Source organism: Colletotrichum abscissum (genome assembly GCF_030869225.1).
Source record: "Colletotrichum abscissum strain IMI 504890 chromosome Unknown Scaffold_8.1, whole genome shotgun sequence".
NCBI lineage: Eukaryota > Fungi > Ascomycota > Sordariomycetes > Glomerellales > Glomerellaceae > Colletotrichum > Colletotrichum abscissum.
The window spans coordinates 207,910-228,685 of record NW_026850525.1 but is presented as its reverse complement, the minus strand read 5'-3'; the positions used below and the strand labels follow the sequence as shown (position 1 = coordinate 228,685).

General features: G+C 49.9%; 5 protein-coding genes across 5 annotated transcripts; 3 read left to right on the top strand and 2 right to left on the bottom strand.

Moving 5' to 3' along the window:
* Window positions 1-8,130: 8,130 nt before the first annotated feature.
* Window positions 8,131-10,464, top strand: CABS01_04104 (uncharacterized protein; the record flags this gene model as incomplete). Its single annotated transcript, XM_060537476.1, has 2 exons — window positions 8,131-10,144; window positions 10,211-10,464. 2 exons carry the CDS (start codon window positions 8,131-8,133, stop codon window positions 10,462-10,464), a joined length of 2,268 nt encoding a protein of 755 aa, XP_060390321.1.
* Window positions 10,465-12,844: 2,380 nt separating this feature from the next.
* CABS01_04103 (uncharacterized protein) lies at window positions 12,845-14,365 on the bottom strand (the record flags this gene model as incomplete). The annotated part of the gene is made up of 8 exons (XM_060537475.1): window positions 12,845-13,017; window positions 13,125-13,145; window positions 13,199-13,399; window positions 13,508-13,595; window positions 13,657-13,696; window positions 13,759-13,846; window positions 13,975-14,020; window positions 14,096-14,365. The coding sequence occupies 8 exons, from the start codon at window positions 14,363-14,365 to the stop codon at window positions 12,845-12,847; spliced, it is 927 nt and encodes a 308-aa protein (XP_060390320.1).
* A 368-nt stretch (window positions 14,366-14,733) lies between these two features.
* Window positions 14,734-16,123, top strand: CABS01_04102 (uncharacterized protein; the record flags this gene model as incomplete). The annotated part of the gene is made up of 4 exons (XM_060537474.1): window positions 14,734-15,367; window positions 15,432-15,551; window positions 15,610-15,728; window positions 15,809-16,123. The coding sequence occupies 4 exons, from the start codon at window positions 14,734-14,736 to the stop codon at window positions 16,121-16,123; spliced, it is 1,188 nt and encodes a 395-aa protein (XP_060390319.1).
* A 137-nt stretch (window positions 16,124-16,260) lies between these two features.
* Window positions 16,261-17,995, bottom strand: CABS01_04101 (uncharacterized protein; the record flags this gene model as incomplete). Its single annotated transcript, XM_060537473.1, has 5 exons — window positions 16,261-16,266; window positions 16,347-16,864; window positions 16,913-16,929; window positions 16,995-17,741; window positions 17,847-17,995. 5 exons carry the CDS (start codon window positions 17,993-17,995, stop codon window positions 16,261-16,263), a joined length of 1,437 nt encoding a protein of 478 aa, XP_060390318.1.
* Window positions 17,996-19,182: 1,187 nt separating this feature from the next.
* Window positions 19,183-20,605, top strand: CABS01_04100 (major facilitator superfamily transporter; the record flags this gene model as incomplete). Its single annotated transcript, XM_060537472.1, has 4 exons — window positions 19,183-19,211; window positions 19,289-19,496; window positions 19,547-20,018; window positions 20,106-20,605. 4 exons carry the CDS (start codon window positions 19,183-19,185, stop codon window positions 20,603-20,605), a joined length of 1,209 nt encoding a protein of 402 aa, XP_060390317.1.
* Between the last annotated feature and the right edge of the window lie 171 nt (window positions 20,606-20,776).

Below are 20,776 nucleotides of genomic sequence, written 5' to 3'. Positions count from 1 at the left end.
CTGCTCTCTTGAGAGACGGAAAGATCACATATCAACCCTATGCTGAGCGTTCAATCAAACCTGTCTCTCCAGTCGCAATTGCATACGGATATCCTTCTGTCATTGGCAGTCGAGCGTTGCCTGAGCTGTCGTTCGAGGCCCCAGAGTTTGTGCTTGATATCTAAACCTAGCCGTGAGCCGATCGCGTACGGATAACACGGCTACGAATTGTTGTGTTTTTTTCCATGATTCAAAGTGGCTCTGATACGATCCGAGGAATGCTTCCCTCCACTGAAATATGGGAATTCCACCTTTGCATTTGCCGCTGTCCTGTCGGTCCGGTTGGTATTCGTTGTCGTAACTTATTACTATTAGATAAGGATACGAGAGCGCCACGTCGAGGAACTCCATCGTCTGCATACCACACTCCTATCGGCTCGTTTCCAGCATCTGCTGCCCTTGCAGCTGCCACCGTGCTGTGTATCCGTAGTTATCAAGATAGATACCCTTGGCCAAGAACAGCGGCAACGCGATAATCAGGAACCTGATCAGCGGCCCCGGCGCTGTTTGGGTTTTCGCTTCCGTGCCGCCTCCACTGGGAACGAGAAACTTAGTTTGGAGCCTCCCTCGGAATGGAGCTCTGCATCGTTATCGTCAAATCCACACGTACTAACTTAGCCCGCGCACATTGCTGTTTCTGCGTCCCACTGCCTTCTACCTTACTTCTCCCGGAGTAACGGCCAAATGTCCCATGTTCGTATGGAGCTTTGGGTATCCATATCCTTTAGTATATGCACGGGCTGATGTCAGTGTGACAATTCTGCGAATCGTGGGGTTTGGTTTCGGTGTTGAATCCGCACCCAGTAATCACCCAGGATCTGTATAGATGTGCGTCTGTATCTAGGGTTGATTGCTTGGCTTGGGAACTGACAGTTTGCAGATTGCTCCTGGGTTGGCGTCGTGAAGCTTCACCAGCCGAACAAGAATTCTTGGACACCTTGTGTGTGTCTGTTGACCATATGGTGATAGAGACGTGCAGAATAAGCTGTGCGTGGCGAAATCAGATGAAAATGCGTCTGGTGTTCATCCCAATATTGAACTTCTTGGAACCTCGCAAGGCTCTCTGGCTTGTCTGTCTCATCTCCAAACATCAACCTTGGCATGCATTCCAGATATTGTTGATGTTGTGCAGTGCCTATCCGTTCCCTCTTTCGTTACACCGGCTCCTGGGGCGTCTCAAGACTGTGGTGACCAGTGCTCTGGACAGGATGGATTGACTTGCTTCAACGGCGTTCCGCACAGTGGCCAGCTTATTGTTGTGCTCCGTCAATTCCGTAAGGCTGCTGTCAGGCCAGTATTATCCTTGACCAAAGATGTTCGGCACTGGTGAAGGCTGTTGAGCTAGCGATCTCAACCTATCTGCACAAAGTAGCCAAATGTACGGACATGCAACTTGGGTCTTTTTGGCGGGCTTGGCAAGCCAGTGGCACCCGGCAGACCAGACACCTGTAACTATAGATGCTTGGGCGTGAGAGCGAAAGAAAGAAAAACAGATGTTTCTGAGCCAGAGTGCATATCGGGCACTGAGGCGAGACCAAACTTGGTGAAGGCCAACTGATTCATCCTGGCGCCAGAATCACCCAACCAAATTGGCATCGCTGACGTTAATGAGATTTGCACCAGGCACCAAAGGCAGAAGCCGGCCCTACAGTTAGTCATGCTCTATTCACAGCCGCCGTATTATTAGCCTGTTGTTTGATCACAATATTTTCGGCTACGGTCTGACTACAAACCAACTGAGATCACGAGATTCTCGTTCCTCTTGACACTGTCATGACGGTAGCCAGGTCACTGGCCTTCACGTCGTCATTTTGACCACAGCGCACGAAAACTTTCGGGCGCTTTCATTCGGCAAAGAAGGCTCGCCAATCGATGGACATTTCGCAGAACCAGCTCCAAGGTTCCGGGGTCCTTAATTTCCAAATCGAATCTGCCTACCTACGGATACAGGCTACAGGCGCCATGCGGGGAATAAAGAAACCGACTGTGATTGGTGCTACAAGCTGCAGTGGCTGCGTTGCACGTCGTGGTTGTCAAATCCGCGATGTCCGCCGTGGTGGCCGCTGCCTTTTCATGTTGGACCCACGGACAACGGGGCTCCTTGGATCGACATGACCGACCCCGGACTGAAGCAAAAGTGTTCCCAAGTGGCAATGTTGTACACTAGCGAAAGCGTGCGACTCCGAATATGACAGCTTTCGAGGTTGCGAGACTGTGCGATCAGCATTAGATGTTGAGAAAATTGCGTGTTGAACACTGCGTATACGAAGTAGTGGTGAAGCGCCTTTGGATGTTTGAAAAGTTGAATAGGGGCTGTTCAGCTTCGGGGGAAGCATTGGGCTCGGTCGACTTGGCAATGCACAACAGTGGATTTGCGGTGCTGATCGAAGGTAACCTATTTTGCCTGTACGAGGGGCGCGGTCAGCCGGCCATCCATGCCCTGCATGCGATTTCGCGATAGCGACAGCATCGTGCGGGATGATGCCTCACATGATGAGCAAAAACCGCACCACCCGCTTTTCCTGGTGGAATCCATCCCAGACCTTTTCCGAGTGGCTTTGGTCAATTCATTTTCGGTAAGGTGTAGCTGATGTGTAGAAGCGGCAAAGAACTGGGAAGAGGCGTGTCTGGCGGCGGATTCAACGGCGCTTCTGAGTTCATACTCGCAGCCATTCTGACCGTTACTTGCGTCAGCCTGGTTTGCGTGCTTGTTGGAGTTCTATTTGTTCCCTTCTCGTTGGACTAGCGGTTGTCCCTGGTTCGGAAGCTTCCCCTTTCCAGACCTATTCAATAGCAGCTGCAGGGTCGTCGTCTGGCGCGGCCTTTACCCAACACCCAGAACTCTCGCCGATTCCGCCGTCAGACCCATGCTAGGACGCTCGACCGCTGGAGCTGCCCACTTTGTAGAACCCACATGAATATTCATGGAACAGCGGAGACTTGGAGACGCCCAAAATTGGACGACTATGCGCTGTGCACTATCAGATGCCGAACAGGTGCATCTACCATATATTTTCCTCCTGAATGCAAAAGACAGTTGTAAATAAGTTACGAGGCTGCCTGCTCGTTGAGAACCGCGTGCGCACAGAAAAGTTTCGAAACGAACACGGGAAATGCGGGATGCGCAAAGACTCCGTCGTATCGAGCCTTGTCGCGAGCGAGGCAGATCTCTGGCGTGAGTACCTTGGTTACAAGAGCTAACCATTCCTAGTTGTACTCGGAGGTTGGCAGCGGGTTCTCGAACGAACTTCACTGCCATTCTCTGGCGGGGATCATATTGGTTCCGTTCTTCTGGCAGGCCTTTGGCTGGTGGAGGCTACCCTGAAGTCCCTTCTTTTGGTTCTTCCTTTAACACAGGGTCGTGCGGCGGGGAAGGTGACGGGATCCTGGTCTCCAATGCCCGTCACACGGCCACAGTAGGTGAGGACAGGGATCTCGGAGACAAGAATCTTTGCAAGCCTCAGGGTGGTGTTTGCGTGTCTCGCACGTTTGGATATCCCAGCGGATGCTTGGTCGAGGCAGATGTGCCGATGCGAATAGGGGGCTAGGCGAGGTCGTTAATGACAATGAGGCGAAGAGAAGGCCCAGGCTGGGCACCCCTCCGGATCAAGGTGAAACGAACGATTTCATTGCTTCATTAGCTACGCGCGTCGAGCCGAGAAAGAAAAAAGGGATGCGTTGAGATGGAGCCTGGATTACGTGCTGTGAGTTGGAGGAGCCGGCATCAGTTTTCGGGTGTTACTTCGAGCAGAGGTTGCAGGAGGCTGGAGGCGAAAGGATGGGACTTTTCTGTTCCACGCTCTCAGCGAAAAGAATCGGTCTGCATGTTCTGAATTCCCGTGTCTCCGAAGGCTTAACAACAAGCGGTATGCTCACTGGGACATGAGCGACTTGCGTACCGGTTCTGTGGAGAGGCGGTGACCGGAGGTGACATGAAAGTGTAGCAGCGTTGCAGGACAGGTTTGACAGAGGCGAGATAGTGGCCAAGTTGGTCTGGGGTCGGGGGGGAAACCCTTGGCATTGATGTTGATGGAGTTCCGGTCGGATCTACTGTCTGTGTGCCGAAACCTGAAAGATGAACGTGGATCCGAACTGGCGAGGTCTCTGAAGGAAGTCGACGATGCAGATGGGAGCCGCGGGGTTTCCAGTTGGTGACACCGTGCCCTAGGTACCTTCCGGTCGGTCCTTCCCAAGAGAAAAAGAGGAATACACCGGAAGGAAGCCAAAGCTTTGCAATTGCTTGCATGGAGAGCGGGTGCCTTCTGCTTTCTTTTCCCAATGCACGGTACGTATCCGTACCTTCTAATTTGGTGAGGTACCTGACTGTTCTTTCCGTTTTCTTCGTCCTGCCGCTGCAGACCGTACTATGCATCTGCAGTAGCTGCACGTTGGACACGGGCACAAGCCGCACAACACGGGGCAGGTTGCATCGGTCCATCTGGTCGGTTAAGGAAGGTGCGACCACTGTTTAACTCCATCGTTTTGCATTACTAGAGGATTACCGCAGTATATATAGACGCTACCCTACCCTCGAATTCTGCACTATTTAACCTTAACCCTTTTTATAAGTTACTTATCCTTTCCTCTATTTTACCCTCTCTCTTATTAAGAAATCGCTAAAATCGTAGTTTTAATAGCTTATTAATAAGTTAATATTATTATTTAAAAATAAATAACTTATTTTTGTATATAAATATTAGGAGTTTTATTATTATAAAAATAATAATAAATATATTAAAATACTTAAAAAAGCTTTTTAATGAATTTTTAATACTATTTAAAGCGATTATTTTTAAGTTATAAAAAAAAACTAAGGTATTAAATTAATACGGCCCTATTTATTTTATTAGTATTAATAATACCTTTTTTAGTATAGGATATATTAGTAATATTTTATAACTACGTTATTATATTTCGTAAATTATACTTAATAACGGCAAGGATTTTAACGTTTTTTTTTAAGTTTTTTATTAAGGTCGTTATTATAAAGTTAGTTTAGTTATTAATATTTTTATAAGTATTTTAATTTAATTTAAAGGCTTTTATAACTCTTAATAAGAGGTTTTTAAAAGATTTATAATTAGACTTTTTACTTATTATAAGCGAAGCTATTATAATTAAAACTATAGTAATTAAAGCTATAATACTATTTATAAACTTCGATAATAAATAGTTAGTAATATAATTATTTTTTTTTTATAATAAGCTTAAAAAAGTATCTTAATTTAAGTACTAAGTAAGTACTATATTATTTTATTAAAACTGTATTTTTATACTTATGACTTAGAAAGAATTAACTTTCTTCGATAATAAGGTACTTAGAGGAAGGTGCGACGAGACTTTAGTCCAGAGAAGATAACTGCCACTCCGTCCGTAACTGCCCTGAGGTTCAGACATCTGGAAGTACCATGGCGCCGACCTGTCTATACAATCTGTACCTTGCCCTCTGGCTACCTTCCTTGGGCAATATGTTGTCACCTGACGTGACCACCATCATGGGTTCATGATGGAAGTCACCAACCACCTTGCTTCGTACCTTACCATCACATCGATTGCATCAGAGCCGCGTCTTTCTGGAGGCTGGGCAGTTGACCGCCCACGAGCCATCGAGCGGTAGGTAGGTATGAGAAGCTGGTGGGTCGAAATCCCGTGTATGGCGGGCAAATGTTTGTGTTGGAATCTGAAATAAGGGCAATTGGATTTCCACATCAGGCTGGAGGCTCGTGTCCGCACCAGAAGCCGTCAATGTTGCTCCCTCACAGCCACTAGACGCGATGCAAATCTTGTCTTCGGCAATGAAAGCACGAGGGATTCTCAAGCATTGGGAATTCGACCGCCACTCCATTTACACCATTCGTGTCATTGTACCTGACCGCGGGGCACATCACTTGACGTTCCCGCAAACCACGGGCATGAGTGCGGTCGTTGTAATTGCTCCCGAAGCCACAGGGTCGTCTTTTGTTTCTTTTCGCCTGCGCAATCTGAGGAACCGGAAGTATTCACTCTCGACAAGGCTACTAAGATTCATCTGGGCTGCCAACTCTAATTTGGCCCAGCTTCGACCCCAGTTCCAGCTCCAGCTCTAGCTCCAGCTGTGGCTTCTGAAGCTTGGCATTATCGTGGCTCTCTTTCATTGTCTGCCTAGCCCCTCGTCCTTTTCTTCTCCTCGCTTCGCCTTGCGTGACGTTGCTTTTCGCTTCTCTCTATTGACTCCGTACATAGTACATACGGATTGACATATTTCCCTTCATCTCGGATGCCCATCTCAATTATCCTTTCCTTTTACACCCTAAGATACCTCAGCACCCGGTCCTGCTGGGTTTCTACTCTTCCAACACAGTTGCCCTTCCTCATTCCTGCGCAGCATCCCTTTGGCCGCCCTTACCGACCGCCCTGGACCCTGCTCTGCTCCAACCTATCCAAGTACTTCGTGCATGAGGTATTAGCCCTGGGAGGCGATTCGGCGGCGAGGTAGAAGTGCGGCGTGCCCTGTGCTGACTCTCTCACATTGTGCCCGTCCGAGGTTACTGCACGAATTGTTGGTCCCGGGCTAAGAAGACCCAAAGCTGAACTACATTATTCATGCCTCTGCGCCATCCCATTGTCCGTTCTATTGTCATTGTCTGAATTTCGGGCATCGTTCATCTGCTGCCATCTCTTTTTCTCCAACTCATCCGACTTTCCATCCGTGCTTGTTCAGACTCAAGATCATCAACAAACATCAACAAACATCAGCAAACAAACCGATACTTCTCACAGAACTTCAAACGGCGTGACGTAGGCGACGTTAAGTTTCCGACCTAGAAGAGCTTTCAATACTAAGACTACCACTGCGTAGTTCTGGGACACATTGCCTCATTCTGTACGTATTCTTCATTTCTTTCTCTCGCCTCTTCCCTTCTCAGACCCAACCTTACCCTACTCTGGACCGTATCTATGAGGTGCTATTCCTGTCCTCCCCCCTTCGTGTTCCCGTACAATTCTGGGCTGGTCAATACCTAGACGGCCTGGTTTGTCAGTCAGCCCTCCTCCCTCTTTCACAACCAGCCAAGGCTAGGCCTCCTTTGGCGCAAGTGTCCTTCTGGTTCTTGCTCGCTCCGAGGCGCTACAGAAGCAGGCGCACCCCCTAGCAAGGCACCATTCACCATTGCCCACACATCCCACGCCAGTCCAACCTGAGCAAGGCCCTGGTCTACAAGTATTGCAGTACTGTACGAAACTACTAGATTGCCTTGTGTATATCCCTCCTTGGTGTGGGTGGGTGAGTGGGTTGAGTGGGTGAGAGAGAGCGGGTATGGTGGGCTGGTGCTTGTGGGATCCGCGCTGGGCTGTCTCTCGCAGTCTGAGGTGCCCTCTCTCTCTGTGCCCGGTGCTGGTGCGGCCATTGCATCCTGGTGCTTGGTGCTGCCCTTTTGGCCCCTCTGGGCGACTTCTTTCCGGGAACTCAGGTGGGAGGGATCCTCTAAGTCTGAGGTGCCCCTCTGCTCCGTACTCCTTTGCTTCGGCCTGCTGCCTCCGCCTCTTCCTCTCGTCTTCCAGGTTCCCCCCGTCTTTGACTTACATAACAAGTCAAGCATGCCACGCACCACGCATTGCGCTGCCAAGGGCCCATTTCCAAACCCTCAACTCCATGCCTACCAGTATTCAACTTGATCAATAACTCATACACGCCGGTGGTTTGGCATTTTTCTCCCCTGGAACTGCTCCCACTAATCTGCTTTCTCTTCTCCTTGTCTTCAGTTTCTAGTTTGTCCATCTACGCAACGTCTTAGTCGGTTCCCCGCGCATCTTTGTCATTCGTTCCTATCCGGCACGCCGAGGAAGAAACACAACCAGCCCACATTCAACGACGGCTTCCTTTCCCCTTGCCTCCCTCACAACGAAGAAACACCTTGCACGACTACCAAGGCCAAAATCTTGTCTCCTTCCTTGTCCATGTCCTAGAACAAGCCTTTGGTATCAACAAAAAAAGAAGCGCTGTGTAGGGCTTACACAACAACCATAATATAGTTGGACCAAATCTGCCTCACATCGACATTCCTGCGACAAGAAAGCATTCAGACACCCTGCTGTCCAGCTTTCGGCGATTCAATGGCAGCCACGACGGCTCCGACACCGCCCGTCATGACTCCGACTGCAAGCCCGAACCATCTTCGAAAACACATTTCCCCTGAGCGTATTACTTTGGGCGACGACGCCGGCCGCAAATCGGTGTCGGCAAGAATTCGGGACGCTCCCGCTTCTCCTGTCAGGGTGAACTTTCAAGCCGAGAACTGGGCCCAGCCATCCAATGCCAACATCGAGCTGGCACAACCCTACCAAGCAGAGTTTTCTACAGTTGATCGTTCCCGAGAATACAACGCCCCTACCCCTCCTTCGCATACCTCGGGCTACGACCAGGCTGAACGACAAATGCAAAGCCATGACAGAAATAAGCTGCCTCCTCTCAAAACGTCGAACTCCTACACTGCCGAACCCGATTACTTGAGTCCAGCCAGCTCTCTCACCCCCCACCAAAATGGCCATGATCAGGGCTACAGGCCGAAGCGGGGGACCCATGGATCAGACAGCTTCAGTGCTCACAGCGCAAGAGCTCAAGATGCCAATCGCCATAGTCGGGAATCGAACACCACCACTTCGAGCAACGCCCAACAGCAGGCATCGGCGCAGTCCTCTGCGACGACAAGCGCGAGCTCCGTCTCTGGCATCAACGAGTCATCCGAATACAAAGACGAGTCTCCCGAGAGCTCGATAATGGAGGGCAACATGCCAGAGAACAACTCTGTCCCCATGTTTCAGTACTACCACCATCAGGAGTTTCCTCCTCAGCGTGTCTCTAGTGTTCCTCAGGAGCTTGACGCTCGTCGTTCCTCTTCGAACCCCAGCCTCAACGCTGATGGAACCCCCGTCAACCGTCATCTGACGCCTACCGGTTTCACCAGAAGGACCTCCATGCCCCGACCTTCGTCGGCCTACTCTGCCATCTCGGATTATGCCCCCAGAGGGCGATCCCCAAATCTGATGCCTGGAGGATCACATATGCGGACACCATCAGGCACTCGCAGGTCCCCGGAAACGAGACCAGCATCATACGCGGAGCTACTGAACGTGCCGTACCCTCAGCCAGCACCTGCCCCGATCAGCTTTGATAACAACCAGTTGCGCAATGCCGTTGGTAACAATGCATCTCTCCTCGGAGCTCAAAAAACACTGGAGATGTATCGTCAAAACGTCAAGAAGACAAACGACTTTTCTATCCAATACTCTTTTGCCGTTTTCCTCATCTCTACCGCTCAAGAGCAAGGCCTGGACCCTAGCGAGCCAGCACCTCGCAAGGCAAACTCTAGCCCAAAGAATTCCGCATCATCAACTCCCTACGACCTCCTGCGAGAGGCAAAGGGTATACTCCAGAAGCTGGCCAGCGGTGGATACCCCTTTGCTCAATACTACCTCGCAGATGGATACGCCTCTGGTCTGTTTAGCAAAGGAAAGGAGGACTATAACCAAGCGTTCCCCCTCTTCGTTCTCGCCGCAAAGCATGGTCATGCTGAGTCCGCTTACCGCACGGCGCTATGCTACGAGTTTGGTTGGGGTTGCCGCAAAGATCCTGCTAAGGCTGTCCAGTTCCTCCGCATGTCTGCGTCGAAGCGTCACCCAGGCGCAATGTCCCGACTCGGCAAGGCTTGTCTCTCGGGTGATTTGGGAGAGAAGCGGTACCGCGAGGGTATCAAATGGATGAAGCTCGCAGCAGAGGCTGCCGATGCTGTCTACAGCGCAGCTCCGTATCAGCTGGCCTGCTTGTACGAGACGGGTTACGGTGACGACATCTTCAAGGACGAGGTCTACGCAGCAGAGCTTTTCACCGCCGCCGCAGAACTTGGCCACCCAGAGGCCAACTTCCGCATGGGTGAGGCATATGAACATGGGAAGCTCAGCTGCCCCCGCGATCCAGCACTAAGCGTGCACTTCTACACTGGTGCTGCTGAGCGAGGACATGCCGGTGCTATGATGGGCCTTTGTGCATGGTATATGGTCGGTGCGGAACCGATCTTGGAAAAGGACGAAGAAGAAGCTTACGAGTGGGCTCGCCGTTCAGCCGAGATGGGTAAGTTGAGAGACTTCTGCAAAATATCGATTGAATGAGGCAATAAGGCTAATCACACCTATGCAGGTTTCGTCAAGGCCCAGTACGCTGTGGGCTACTTCACAGAGATGGGCATCGGCTGCCGGCGTGATATCTTGGAGGCCAATGTCTGGTATGTCAAGGCTGCAGACGCAGGCGATGAGCGCGCGAAACAGCGATTGGCAATTATCCAGGCAGCTGTCAGCGGCGGCACCCCAATGGAAGTCGCCCCTCCCCGTAGTGGAAAGATCAAGAAGGGCGGCGAAGAGAAGGATAAGGACAAGGATTGCATTGTGATGTGAGGAGTCACACTCAAGGAGCCGTATCGACGGGATCACACCAAAACACACCGGCGTTGGGCAGGAGGTCAAGAAAATTCAACTTCACTAATAATGACGAGGAGGGGCGCCTCTATTTCCGGAGAATGTTCAAGGGCAGACTTTTGCCGACGTTACTCGACGGTTGGATAACGGACAAGAGCCGTTTCAATTGGCATATCACCGGTTTTCTTCGTTTTCTCGCACCCATGGGCATCTACAAAAGAGGATTGGAACTATGGGCGGGTGTTGACGGGATGCAGTGAGGGGAGTCGCTGCGCGTTGAAGAAAGGGGCAAAGCATGTCTGTCTTGACGACCCAAAGACTATTCATCTTCCCGTCTCCCACCAATTTTCGGTCTATTCGTTTTGTTTCTGGTCTTTTTTCTTCATCCAAGGCGGGGGCTTTCATGAAACTGCATTTGCATCGCATGAGAATCCGGGCACAAACGGGTGCTTCATGATCTAATCATGGTCGGAATTTCTAGCCTGGGAATTCCATTGAACAAGGCGTTTGGAGAGGGGGGAAACACATTGCGATTCAAGACAGACAAGAGTTGCGCGGGTGTGTACACGCCTGGCTGAGCCTTCAGAGGAGCCTGTACATACGAGATACCATAATCCCCTGTCTCGGACAGGCGTTTTTGAGCTTTGTAATCTTGTGTTTGATGAGTGACTTGCGAGAATCAGACGATGGCGTTCACAGCGGTGGTGGCTGTCTGGTTTCTGGTTGATCCCGGCTCTTTGGGTTGTTTAGGCCACTGAGTGCCTCGTTCATCAATTTTCGAGACAGGTTTCCCTTGAGAGGTCCCTCTCAACTTGCGTTACGTGTTCGTCTGTACTCGGCCGAACCTCCCTAGTTTTTTTCCCTCGCGGTGATTCAGAATCCGGTCCAGCGTCAGAGGCTCCCCCATTGTGGATCATCGCCGTTGCGTATACACACGAAAGACGTGTGTCTTCCAATGCCTCAAGTTTTGGCGTGTGACGTGCCAAGACTAAGCTTGATTCCAAGTAGGCCCGATGAGGCGTTGATGAGAAATTCCCCACCCTCCTCCAGTCTTGGTTTCTGGTTTCCCCTTCTCAAGCTTGACATCCCATATAGGTGAAATGTATGGGGATGAGGCGCCCGGGTTTGGGTTTGAGAGACGTTGAACTTGTGGTCTTTGCTTTTCGCCTTGCGGCGATACTGCCGCCGCGCCGCGTGTCATTGAGGTTGCAGGCGACAGGCGTGTAAGAGATTTTGAGAAAGCTCGGGGCGCACACTTTTCTTTGTTTGACTCGTCAGACTCGTCAGCGTTTTCTCCCTGTTGACATGGCGTCCCTTTCTTCGGATTGTGGGAGGAAACGGATAAATTGAGGGCGCGCGGCTTTTGTGACTTGGTTGGGGGACGGGAAAATATGTTCTGCGACATTTTTTAGGGCTGAGATCTTTGTTCTTTCAAACAAAGTGGCTTTCCGTGGTGTGTCGTTTGTTTCTGAGATGTTTTGGTCTGGTTTGCCTTCTATGGTGGTCTGTGTAGCGAGTCTCTTGCGAACATGGTGTTCGGTAGCTTGCCGGGTGGTGTGTAATTGTAACGGGTTATGTATTGTTGCTCTTCTACATCTGTATCTGTTGCAAAGCTCACGGATATTGCCCTGCACTCATTCATCGCCAGGAAGTCCTGCATCAGGCAGTTCTCGGCGGAAGTACATTGCTTAGGATACTGCGTCTGAACCTGAAAGAAGTGATAGATGTTGGTTAGGTCCGGGAAAGCATCATCGTGTGAGCTGTTCAGAGTAGTGCCGTGTCTTTCCGGAGGGTAGACGATCTACCCTTGAGGAGACTTCTTCTTTACGTTGATATGACGAACCTTCCAATGGTAGTTGTCATCTCGTTGGGTGCGAGTGCACTTCAATCCGCAACAACCACCTCTTTCCTAACCACGACGATGATCTAGGTCACGGTCTGTCAGCTTCTGAGAAGTCACGGCAGCAATTGTTATTGCCAACTAAGACGAATGATCTCAGCGTGAAGACCGCGTCTGCTTATTTCTCATCTATTTTTGCTTGGTGTAGAATGCCTGCAGCCTGTTCTCCCTAGGAATTCGGAGGCACGGGTGTTATCAACGTCGCAATAAAGTGTCCAACCTCTAGTTATCATGTCAGAGAAGAACATTCAAGAACCGTTGCATAAAGACGAAATTGGAAGATCCCAAGTGTACTCCATGGGGAAGCTGCATTTGAGAGAACTTTCTCCTTCTATCCCAACAGACGGATCACTGACGAAACATTTGTTTCCCAACAATAGCTGATGTGCAATATAGATGCCTCAAGATCAACCAATGGCCCACGTGATGCTTGAGACGGTTCTGACTGGATACTATATCTCACTGCTTGACGTAAAACGACCTTAGATACTCTTCCGCCGCGGCCTCTCCTGAGGCGAGCCCCTGTTCTTTTGCCCACTTCTGGTACTCTGACGTTTTGAAAAACTCCTTGTAGTCAACACCTCCCTCTTGATCTACCCAGCTGAACTTGCCGTGTTCGTCTAAGAAGTTGCCTATTGGCAATCATTAGCAATAGTCAATTTGGTGCTGGGACTGCTCGAGGAGTGGTGAACAGAGGAGACACGTAGGAGTTTCCACGCCGCGACCACCGCAAACTTACCGTAAATTGGATGCTTCGTGTCTACACAGATCTTTATCAGCCATCCTCAATATCCTAATTCCAGTTTTGCTCACCTGTGAATTGAGATATCGAAGTAGACTTTCTCACGGAATGCTCTGAACCCCAGTCCATCAACTGTGACCAGTCGGCACAGGTACGTTCGACACCGTCCCAGTTAATGACCGAGTGGAAATCGTGGAGAGTCCAATGAAGTAGAACGGGGGTCAAATCTGCCTGGCATTTCACGGACTCCATGATATGATGGAGACAGTGTCCTGAGGCAAAGTCGGAATCAGCTACAAGTTCTCTCACATATTTGTACATCAATGCCGCCGGGATCCAGTCCGGACTCAAGCACGCATTCTTCTAGGACTTCAACTGACCAATATGACTCTTCTGAGTTGCATCCTCCTTCTCCGTGGTATTGGGAGTGTAATAGTACTCTCTATGCGCAACCTGGTATAAATAGTTCTACAACGGATAAGACTTTAGCATTCGAAACGTCGCCGGGAGAATGGACATCGAGGCTTACGATGCAGTGTAAGTTATGCACCATAGCAAGGCCCCCAAGACTTCAATACAGTCAGCCGGATTGTACTGCCAACAAAAGCGTTATTCTTGTATGACTACTTACTAGCCGCCTTCTCCATCGTTGAAAGGTATCGCATCTGCCTCCATGCCAAGTCGGTGTACCTCGGATTCCGGGATTCGGTTGGCAAACGCTGCGATTAATTAGTGAACTGGTGTCGAGGCTCCACATCAACCGACACAAAGGGCTTGCCTGAAAGTAATGCAGACCAATTTGCATCTACCTCTGGGCTCGGGTTGCCCAAAAGTGGGTGGTCATGACCTGGCGTCACTGGATTTACGGGCTGTGGGTTGAACTCAACCTTGTCCTGGAAAGAGAGACGGTCTAGTCAGTGAAAGAAACAACAATAACTCAAGAATTGCTCCGAAGTTGTTCAACATACCCATACATGTACCGTGTCTGGTGTCGTGAGTCGAGGGCAGAATGGCTTGTAAATGACTTCACGGGCATAGTAAAGTACTGCCCACGTATAAATTGCCAGGATGAGGAGTGAAGCAAGTATTTGGAGTGCTCTCTTTGACTTTGATGTGGCTCTACTGGAGTTCCATTTTCTCTGATCCAAGGGGTATTCTTCGTGGTCGTCGTCGGTCTTCACGTCCTCGAAACCGTCGTCAGAGACCGGCTTATACTTGACTACAGGTGTTGTAGACATGTCTTGCGTGGTCGTTGTTTCACAAGCGCACTGCAGGCAGCAGTAACGATAGTCGGTACGGAATAGGTGAGTTCGTCAAAAGAAAGTACGAGTGACCGCGCTGCCACGGAAGGGGAGACATTGTCAATCTGGAGGAGGCCGGCCGGCCATATCTGATGGTTTGTACAGACTGCTCACGAATCTCTGCGTGGGCAGTAATACTTGGTGAATCTTTCGCTTCTTAAAACTACTCTAAGAGAGCCCCTTGGTGTAGAATTAGCAGTAGGCGAAAAAGACTCCCACCGGATGCGAGAGGCTATGCCACAAAGGTGAGAGGCCCGGAAGATAGAGTTCATCAGATATCAGGTGGCTAGGAAGACCGTCACATCATGATCCTGGGGCGGGAAGTATCCTCACGCCAAGGCTTGTTGACAGCAGATGGAACGTCAATCTTGTACCCTGGTATCATGGACACACCCCAAGAATTAATTCTGCCTCCTCCGTGCCGTTGCTCCGATCTCCAAGCCTGGGTGTGGGTTTGGTGGATGCTGGTATTACCAGAAGGTAACGGTGAACCCCCCTTCGATAACCGGTCTAGACCGACTGCCTGGGCAGTCTCCGTCCTGCCACCTTTGCCTGACTTGACTGACGCCGGCCTCTTCGTCCTTGAGGCACCCTTCAGAGTCTCCTGTCTCAGTCAACCTCAGACTCGAGAGTCCCTAGACGTGCTATTTGCTGCCACACCTAGACTTGCACACTTTAGGAATCTTCACACCATGTCGTCTCTTTCTGAAGATGCGAAGCCCTTCTTACCGAGCGAAAGTGGCGATTCCAGTTTCGACTTAGCCCCGGCTGAGAGATCGAGACTGCGGCAAGACCGATCGACTGAGTCCCGCTGGCGAAGGAGACTCTGGGTCAGCCATGTTATCTTCTTGGGATTCAACGTTGCGTTCCTCATCTACAACATCAGTGACGTTGGGAAGCACATCGGGCCAGAGGCCGCAGTGCTCGAAAGAGCCTACTGTGAGAAAAATTTCCTTCGCCTAGTACCATGGTCATGCAATGATACTGATATCGAATGTCGTAGCACCGGCACAGGTGGCTATTCGTTATACAGTCAAGGAGGAAGCCCCTATGTTGCCCGACAACGTGCTCACCGGTCCGCCCGGCCCTGAGGCTGACAAGGCGTGGGAAGAACTTGAGAAACGTGAGTTCAACGCCACAGCTCAGCATTTGCTACATCAGATCCTAAAACTTCCATGAAGCATTCATGCTCAGGTTCTCCGAAGATGAGATGAACAGAATGCAAAAGACCTCGCTCGCCCTCAAAGACGGAAGCGGGTATATAGGTTATTTGGAGTCTTTCCACATGTTGCATTGTGTTGTAAGTGGCGTCTTCTTTGATTTACCATTCCCGAGAATAAATTCACCGTCTTCGCTGTCACGTCACTGACTTGCCAACAGAAGAGTGCTTGGAAGTCCCAATACATGGATCACTATGGCAGTGGACATTCGACCAAGCCCGGTCATCTAGCTCATTGTCTCAACGTACTTATCCAAGGTATCATGTGCAACGCAGACACATCGATCGGAACATATCATTGGAAAGAAGGGGGGACTATCAAGGGTAAGGAGATGATGGACATTGAGGCTAACAGGACCGGACATCGCCAATGCACCGATTTTAGCAAGCTTCAAGCTTGGGCTACCAAGCGAACTCTTGACTTTGATGTCCACGATACTGACAAGTTTCTGCGTACCTTGAAGCCGGAACACTAGGGTCTGGTAAATAGCATCGTTGTTGATACTTGGAGACACGAGCGAAAAGACGTTCGAAGATCTTCGTTCATGGCCACATCTCCATTGACTCTCAGGAATAAATGTAGCTAGCTTCTAGATACAAGCCTGAACAGTTATCAGCCCTGGATAATGAGATCGTTGTGACATCTTCCATGAACCGCAGTCAATGTGACTTATGAATTAGATACGCTGACCAAAATACAGCAATGCTGGATAGCCGAAAGATCCAGGCCACACTGTCCTCGACCCCGAGAACCTTTAGAACTGCCAAGATGACTGCGCAAACTAGAGTTGAGCCAATCTGAGGGAGGGATATCGCCATGTTGTGCAGTCCTAGGATCCATGCAACCTCGCTGTCCTGCGTTCCAACGGATAGCTCAGAGATCTCTGCGCTGATCAAGGCAAATGGAGCCCACATCGTTACGGCAGCCGTGGATCCCATCATGGCGACAACGATGGCCGCCGTGGTTCCGCTGCGTGCGACAAAGGTGAGATGCATGCAGTATCCCAAGAAGCACTGCGATGCAAACCAGACTCTGGGGAGGTTGCGAGAGAAGGCCGGCTTGTAGCGGTCAAGTATCTGAAGCGAAATACTCGCAGCGAATGCTCCTAATGCGAAAGCAAAAGAGGCAAAGAAACCAAAGTCCTTTGCACTTTCGATGAGTTCTAGATCTGGTTCCCCAAACTGCCTTTGCCTTTGCTCGAGTTTGTCAGAAAGGGCTGGGAGATGTTAGTATTGGAAGTACTTCAACAGTTCTGGTCTTCTACCTGTCTCATAAGCGAACCTGAATCAAGTCCACGAGTTAGTCACTGGGCGCAAAAGTTTTTATAGGAGTCGGACGCTGCTTACGTTGACATGTAGTATAAAACAGGAAACCATCCTGCCCACGCCCAGAATTGGATCTCGCAAACCCGGCGGCTGCGTGGAGGGATTTGTTTCCACCGTTTGGCTAGCCCTGTCGGTGAGATTATGGACCATGACTGTTGCGCAAAAGAGGGCTGGCGGTCACGCAAAGGTGCGACGTTCTGGTCAGTAATGAAATAGCACGTGAGACCGACTGCCGTGAAGGTACAAGCTGCAACCACAACGGCGAGTAACTTGAAACGGTCATCGCTGTTTACATCAGTCGAGGACCACTGGGCATCCACAAAGCCAACAGAAGAGAGCACCACGTTTCCTAGCACGTTCCATCGCATGGCCCAGGAGGCTGCGACAGACTGTTGACTGGGAGGGGTGTTATCTACTATCAGAGCCCTGACGCCGACTGCGTATGCCTGCAGTGCAAAAGTAGTGACAACGACTGAGAAGACTGCAAGAATCTGCGTCGGTAGGTGCGCCGAGCTGGCGGAACGATCAACACTGGAACTCCATGCCCAAGCTGTGAGTTCCTCTGAGTACGCCAATGCTAGCAGAAAGATAGTTGCGCATAGCGAACCTCCTACGATGAATGGCTTCCTTCTACCCCAGGCGTGTTGTGAATCGTCGCTGAACACACCGAGAATAGGCTGCGCAAAGGCGCCAGATATAGGACCGGTGACCCATACCAAGGATATAATGGATTTAGGAATGCCTAGCGAGATCAAGTAGGGCTTTGAGCTATTCGTCAGTCACTCAGCTGGGGTTGGGTTGAAGGGTAAAAGACTGACAGTGCCGCTCGAAGTCAAAAGAAACCAACACACTTGAAGGCCTAGACTAGGAGACGTGAGCAGGAGCAAGCCTGAAAGCTTGAGCAAGGTGTGCTTCTGGGGAATTTCTTCCCCAAGCTCTGCTAGTTCTAGGTCCTCTGTGCTAGACGCAGGTCCGGGAGAGTAGAGAGCCCCTGAGGTCGGTTCGCCTGTGACACGAGGCATTTCCTGTATGAACAGGATGAGGTGAGTGACGCTGCCTCCTGTTCCACATTGATCGGAGATACTTGCAAGAGCTCAAGGTTGATTTGTTATAGTAGAAGATGTAAGCATGACCTGGTGTCGCCGAGTCCTCGCCGGAGACCGCTGTCTTTTTCCGGCGTGGAAGAGCCATGCGCTTCCTAGCCCTGGTCAATTACGGATAGATACTTTGCTGCGGAACACTCCGGCGGCAACGGCGTCATGAGTCGGATGCACATGCTGGTTGCCCCTGGAGTGTGTAGCGTGTAACTTCTCACTTTCCTCAGTCCTTCTTTCATGTCCACGTATTACGCATATTACCCATGCGGGCGGGTACCTTGTAAACTCTGTTTATCAACCGAGTTCCTTGGCCCGTTCTTGCCGACGAGCCACCCTTGTCAGGATCAGCACAGTGCCTGATGAATGGGGCTGGACATAAGATTGGAATTCTATGATGAATAATATTGCCGATATGGCTTGATTGGTAAAGGGAGCGGGCACTTGTGTATCGAATAAACGCTGGTCAGTGGTGCCAACGATCTTCTCGAGTTCCAAGGCATGTATCCGCCAACTTTGCCCTCCATCAAGAACAACGCTTACATGGCACATTACTCCGAACCAACACACGACTGCTACCGCTGATGATATCGCCAAAGCTAGACTCTTGACATCTCAGTATGTCAGATGGTCACGCATCGGTAAGCTGGTCTTCTCTACCACGAAAAGACCAGCTATTCCTACTTTTCATGATACGATTCAGTGAACCAGTCGTCAGGGTTTCTATCGGAGCGTACATCTACTACCAACTTAAATCACTTGATCCATCATTATCCAGTGCTGAAGTGATTACACAATCCGCATATCTTCAGACGGCTTATACTATTGCGCAAGCTATCTCATCTTTGCTATGGGGCGTGGTATCGGATTCTCCCAGAGGGGGAAGGAAGCTAGTTGTGCTAACGAGTTTGTCTGGATCATGTAAGTCAACACTGTAGTGATATCACATATGGGTTGCGAAAGATCCATCTAATTTCTGATGTCAACTGACTTTCTAAATGTCATGCACAGTCATAAGTTGTGCGCTGTTTGGTTTCATCACTAGCTTCAAGCAGGCCGTCTTCCTTCGAATTTTTGAGGGGATAACCAATGGGAATGTCGCTATGGTGAGAACGATGGTCTCCGAAGTTGTTCAGGAGAAGCGGTAAGTTGTTTCCCATTATGGAGGATCAGAAATATAGAATTATAAACAATCAAGACTGACCGACATACTCAAAATAGTTTCCAAGCCAGGGCTTTTGCACTATTACCAATTGCTACTCGAATGGCCATAATTATCAGCCCACTCGTGGCAGGTTGGACTGTTCAGCTTGAAACAACAGGCCAAGACGACAGTTTTGTGAGGAGACACCCATATGCACTGCCTGCCTTACTGAACGCCGGCTTCTTGCTTCTTCTCCTAATTGCTGCATTTCTGTTTCTTGAAGAGGTATGTTGTCATCAATAAATGCTCAGTTTCGACTTATTGCTTCGCTTTAGACTGACGAAGGGCAGACATCAAAATCTCTAAGAGGTCGATTCGACCCTGGAATCGCTTTCTCCAAGAACTTGCTGTCATTATTCCGCTTGGTTCCATTCAGAAAGGCAGATGACGCTCAGTACTCACGTATAAACTCAGAAGAAGAGGATGGAGAAGAGATGGGTTTCTTGAAGGAGACTGACGGGAATGATCACTCTGGCGCTTCCACACCCCCAGGGGTTCCCGTTACACCACGTGAAAAGAACTTGAAGCTCCCTACACGTCGCATTTTCACCACTAACATGCTCCTGGTTCTATTGGCAACTCTTCTTTATGAACTCCATCTTAACAGCGTCAGCGTTGCCATGGCCAATATGCTAGTCGATCCGGTTTCCACCAAAGAAGCCGAACTGTCAAGAGTTCTGCCATTCCGCTTCGGGGGCGGCGCCGGATTTAGGCCGAAGTCTCTTGCCTGGTACTCAACTGTGTTTGGTAAGATCTTAAATACCTCACTTTGTTCATTGATAATGTGAACATTCCTCCATATGAAGAGCTATTGGCTAACATGACGCAATATAGGGATTGTCGGTATTCCCATGCAGATTTTTGTTTACCCTTGGCTTAATCAGCGCCTTGGCTGCTTGAGACTCTGGCAACTATTCTATCTCGGATTCCCCTTGCTTTACTTTGCATACCCATATGTTGCTGTCATTCCATCTTCTACACCGCCTCCATCCGAAAAGACTGGTGTGGCTGTATGGGCGTTTTTGGTGGTAATTCAAACCTCAACATCTCTCATTACGAGTGTTGTGACGCCCTCGCAGCTGCTACTGGCGAATTTCTCCTCGCCTCATCCATCGGCACTGGGAAGGACTCATAGTATCACGTTCTTCACGTCGATGGCGGTTCGAGCTGCCAGTTCAGCCATGGCTGGAAATATGTACGCTTTTGGGTCGACACACAACTTGACTGGGGTCATATTCTGGTTTAGTAGCGCTGTGTCGCTTATAGCTATCATTGTCACCCGGTTTGTGAGAGAAGGAAATGGCCATGAAATCAAGCTTCTGGGAGAGAACTAAGGCGAACTAAGACTAGTAGTGGACTCGAAAGACTCAATCACACTACAAAAGTTAATTTTTTTTTGCCTATACTTGTACTCGACCATTGATAAGGACCATGGATATTCTGTTCTTTGATTCCCAAAAAAGAATAAGCAGATGGACAAAGAAGACAAAGATGTTGTGCTAGGC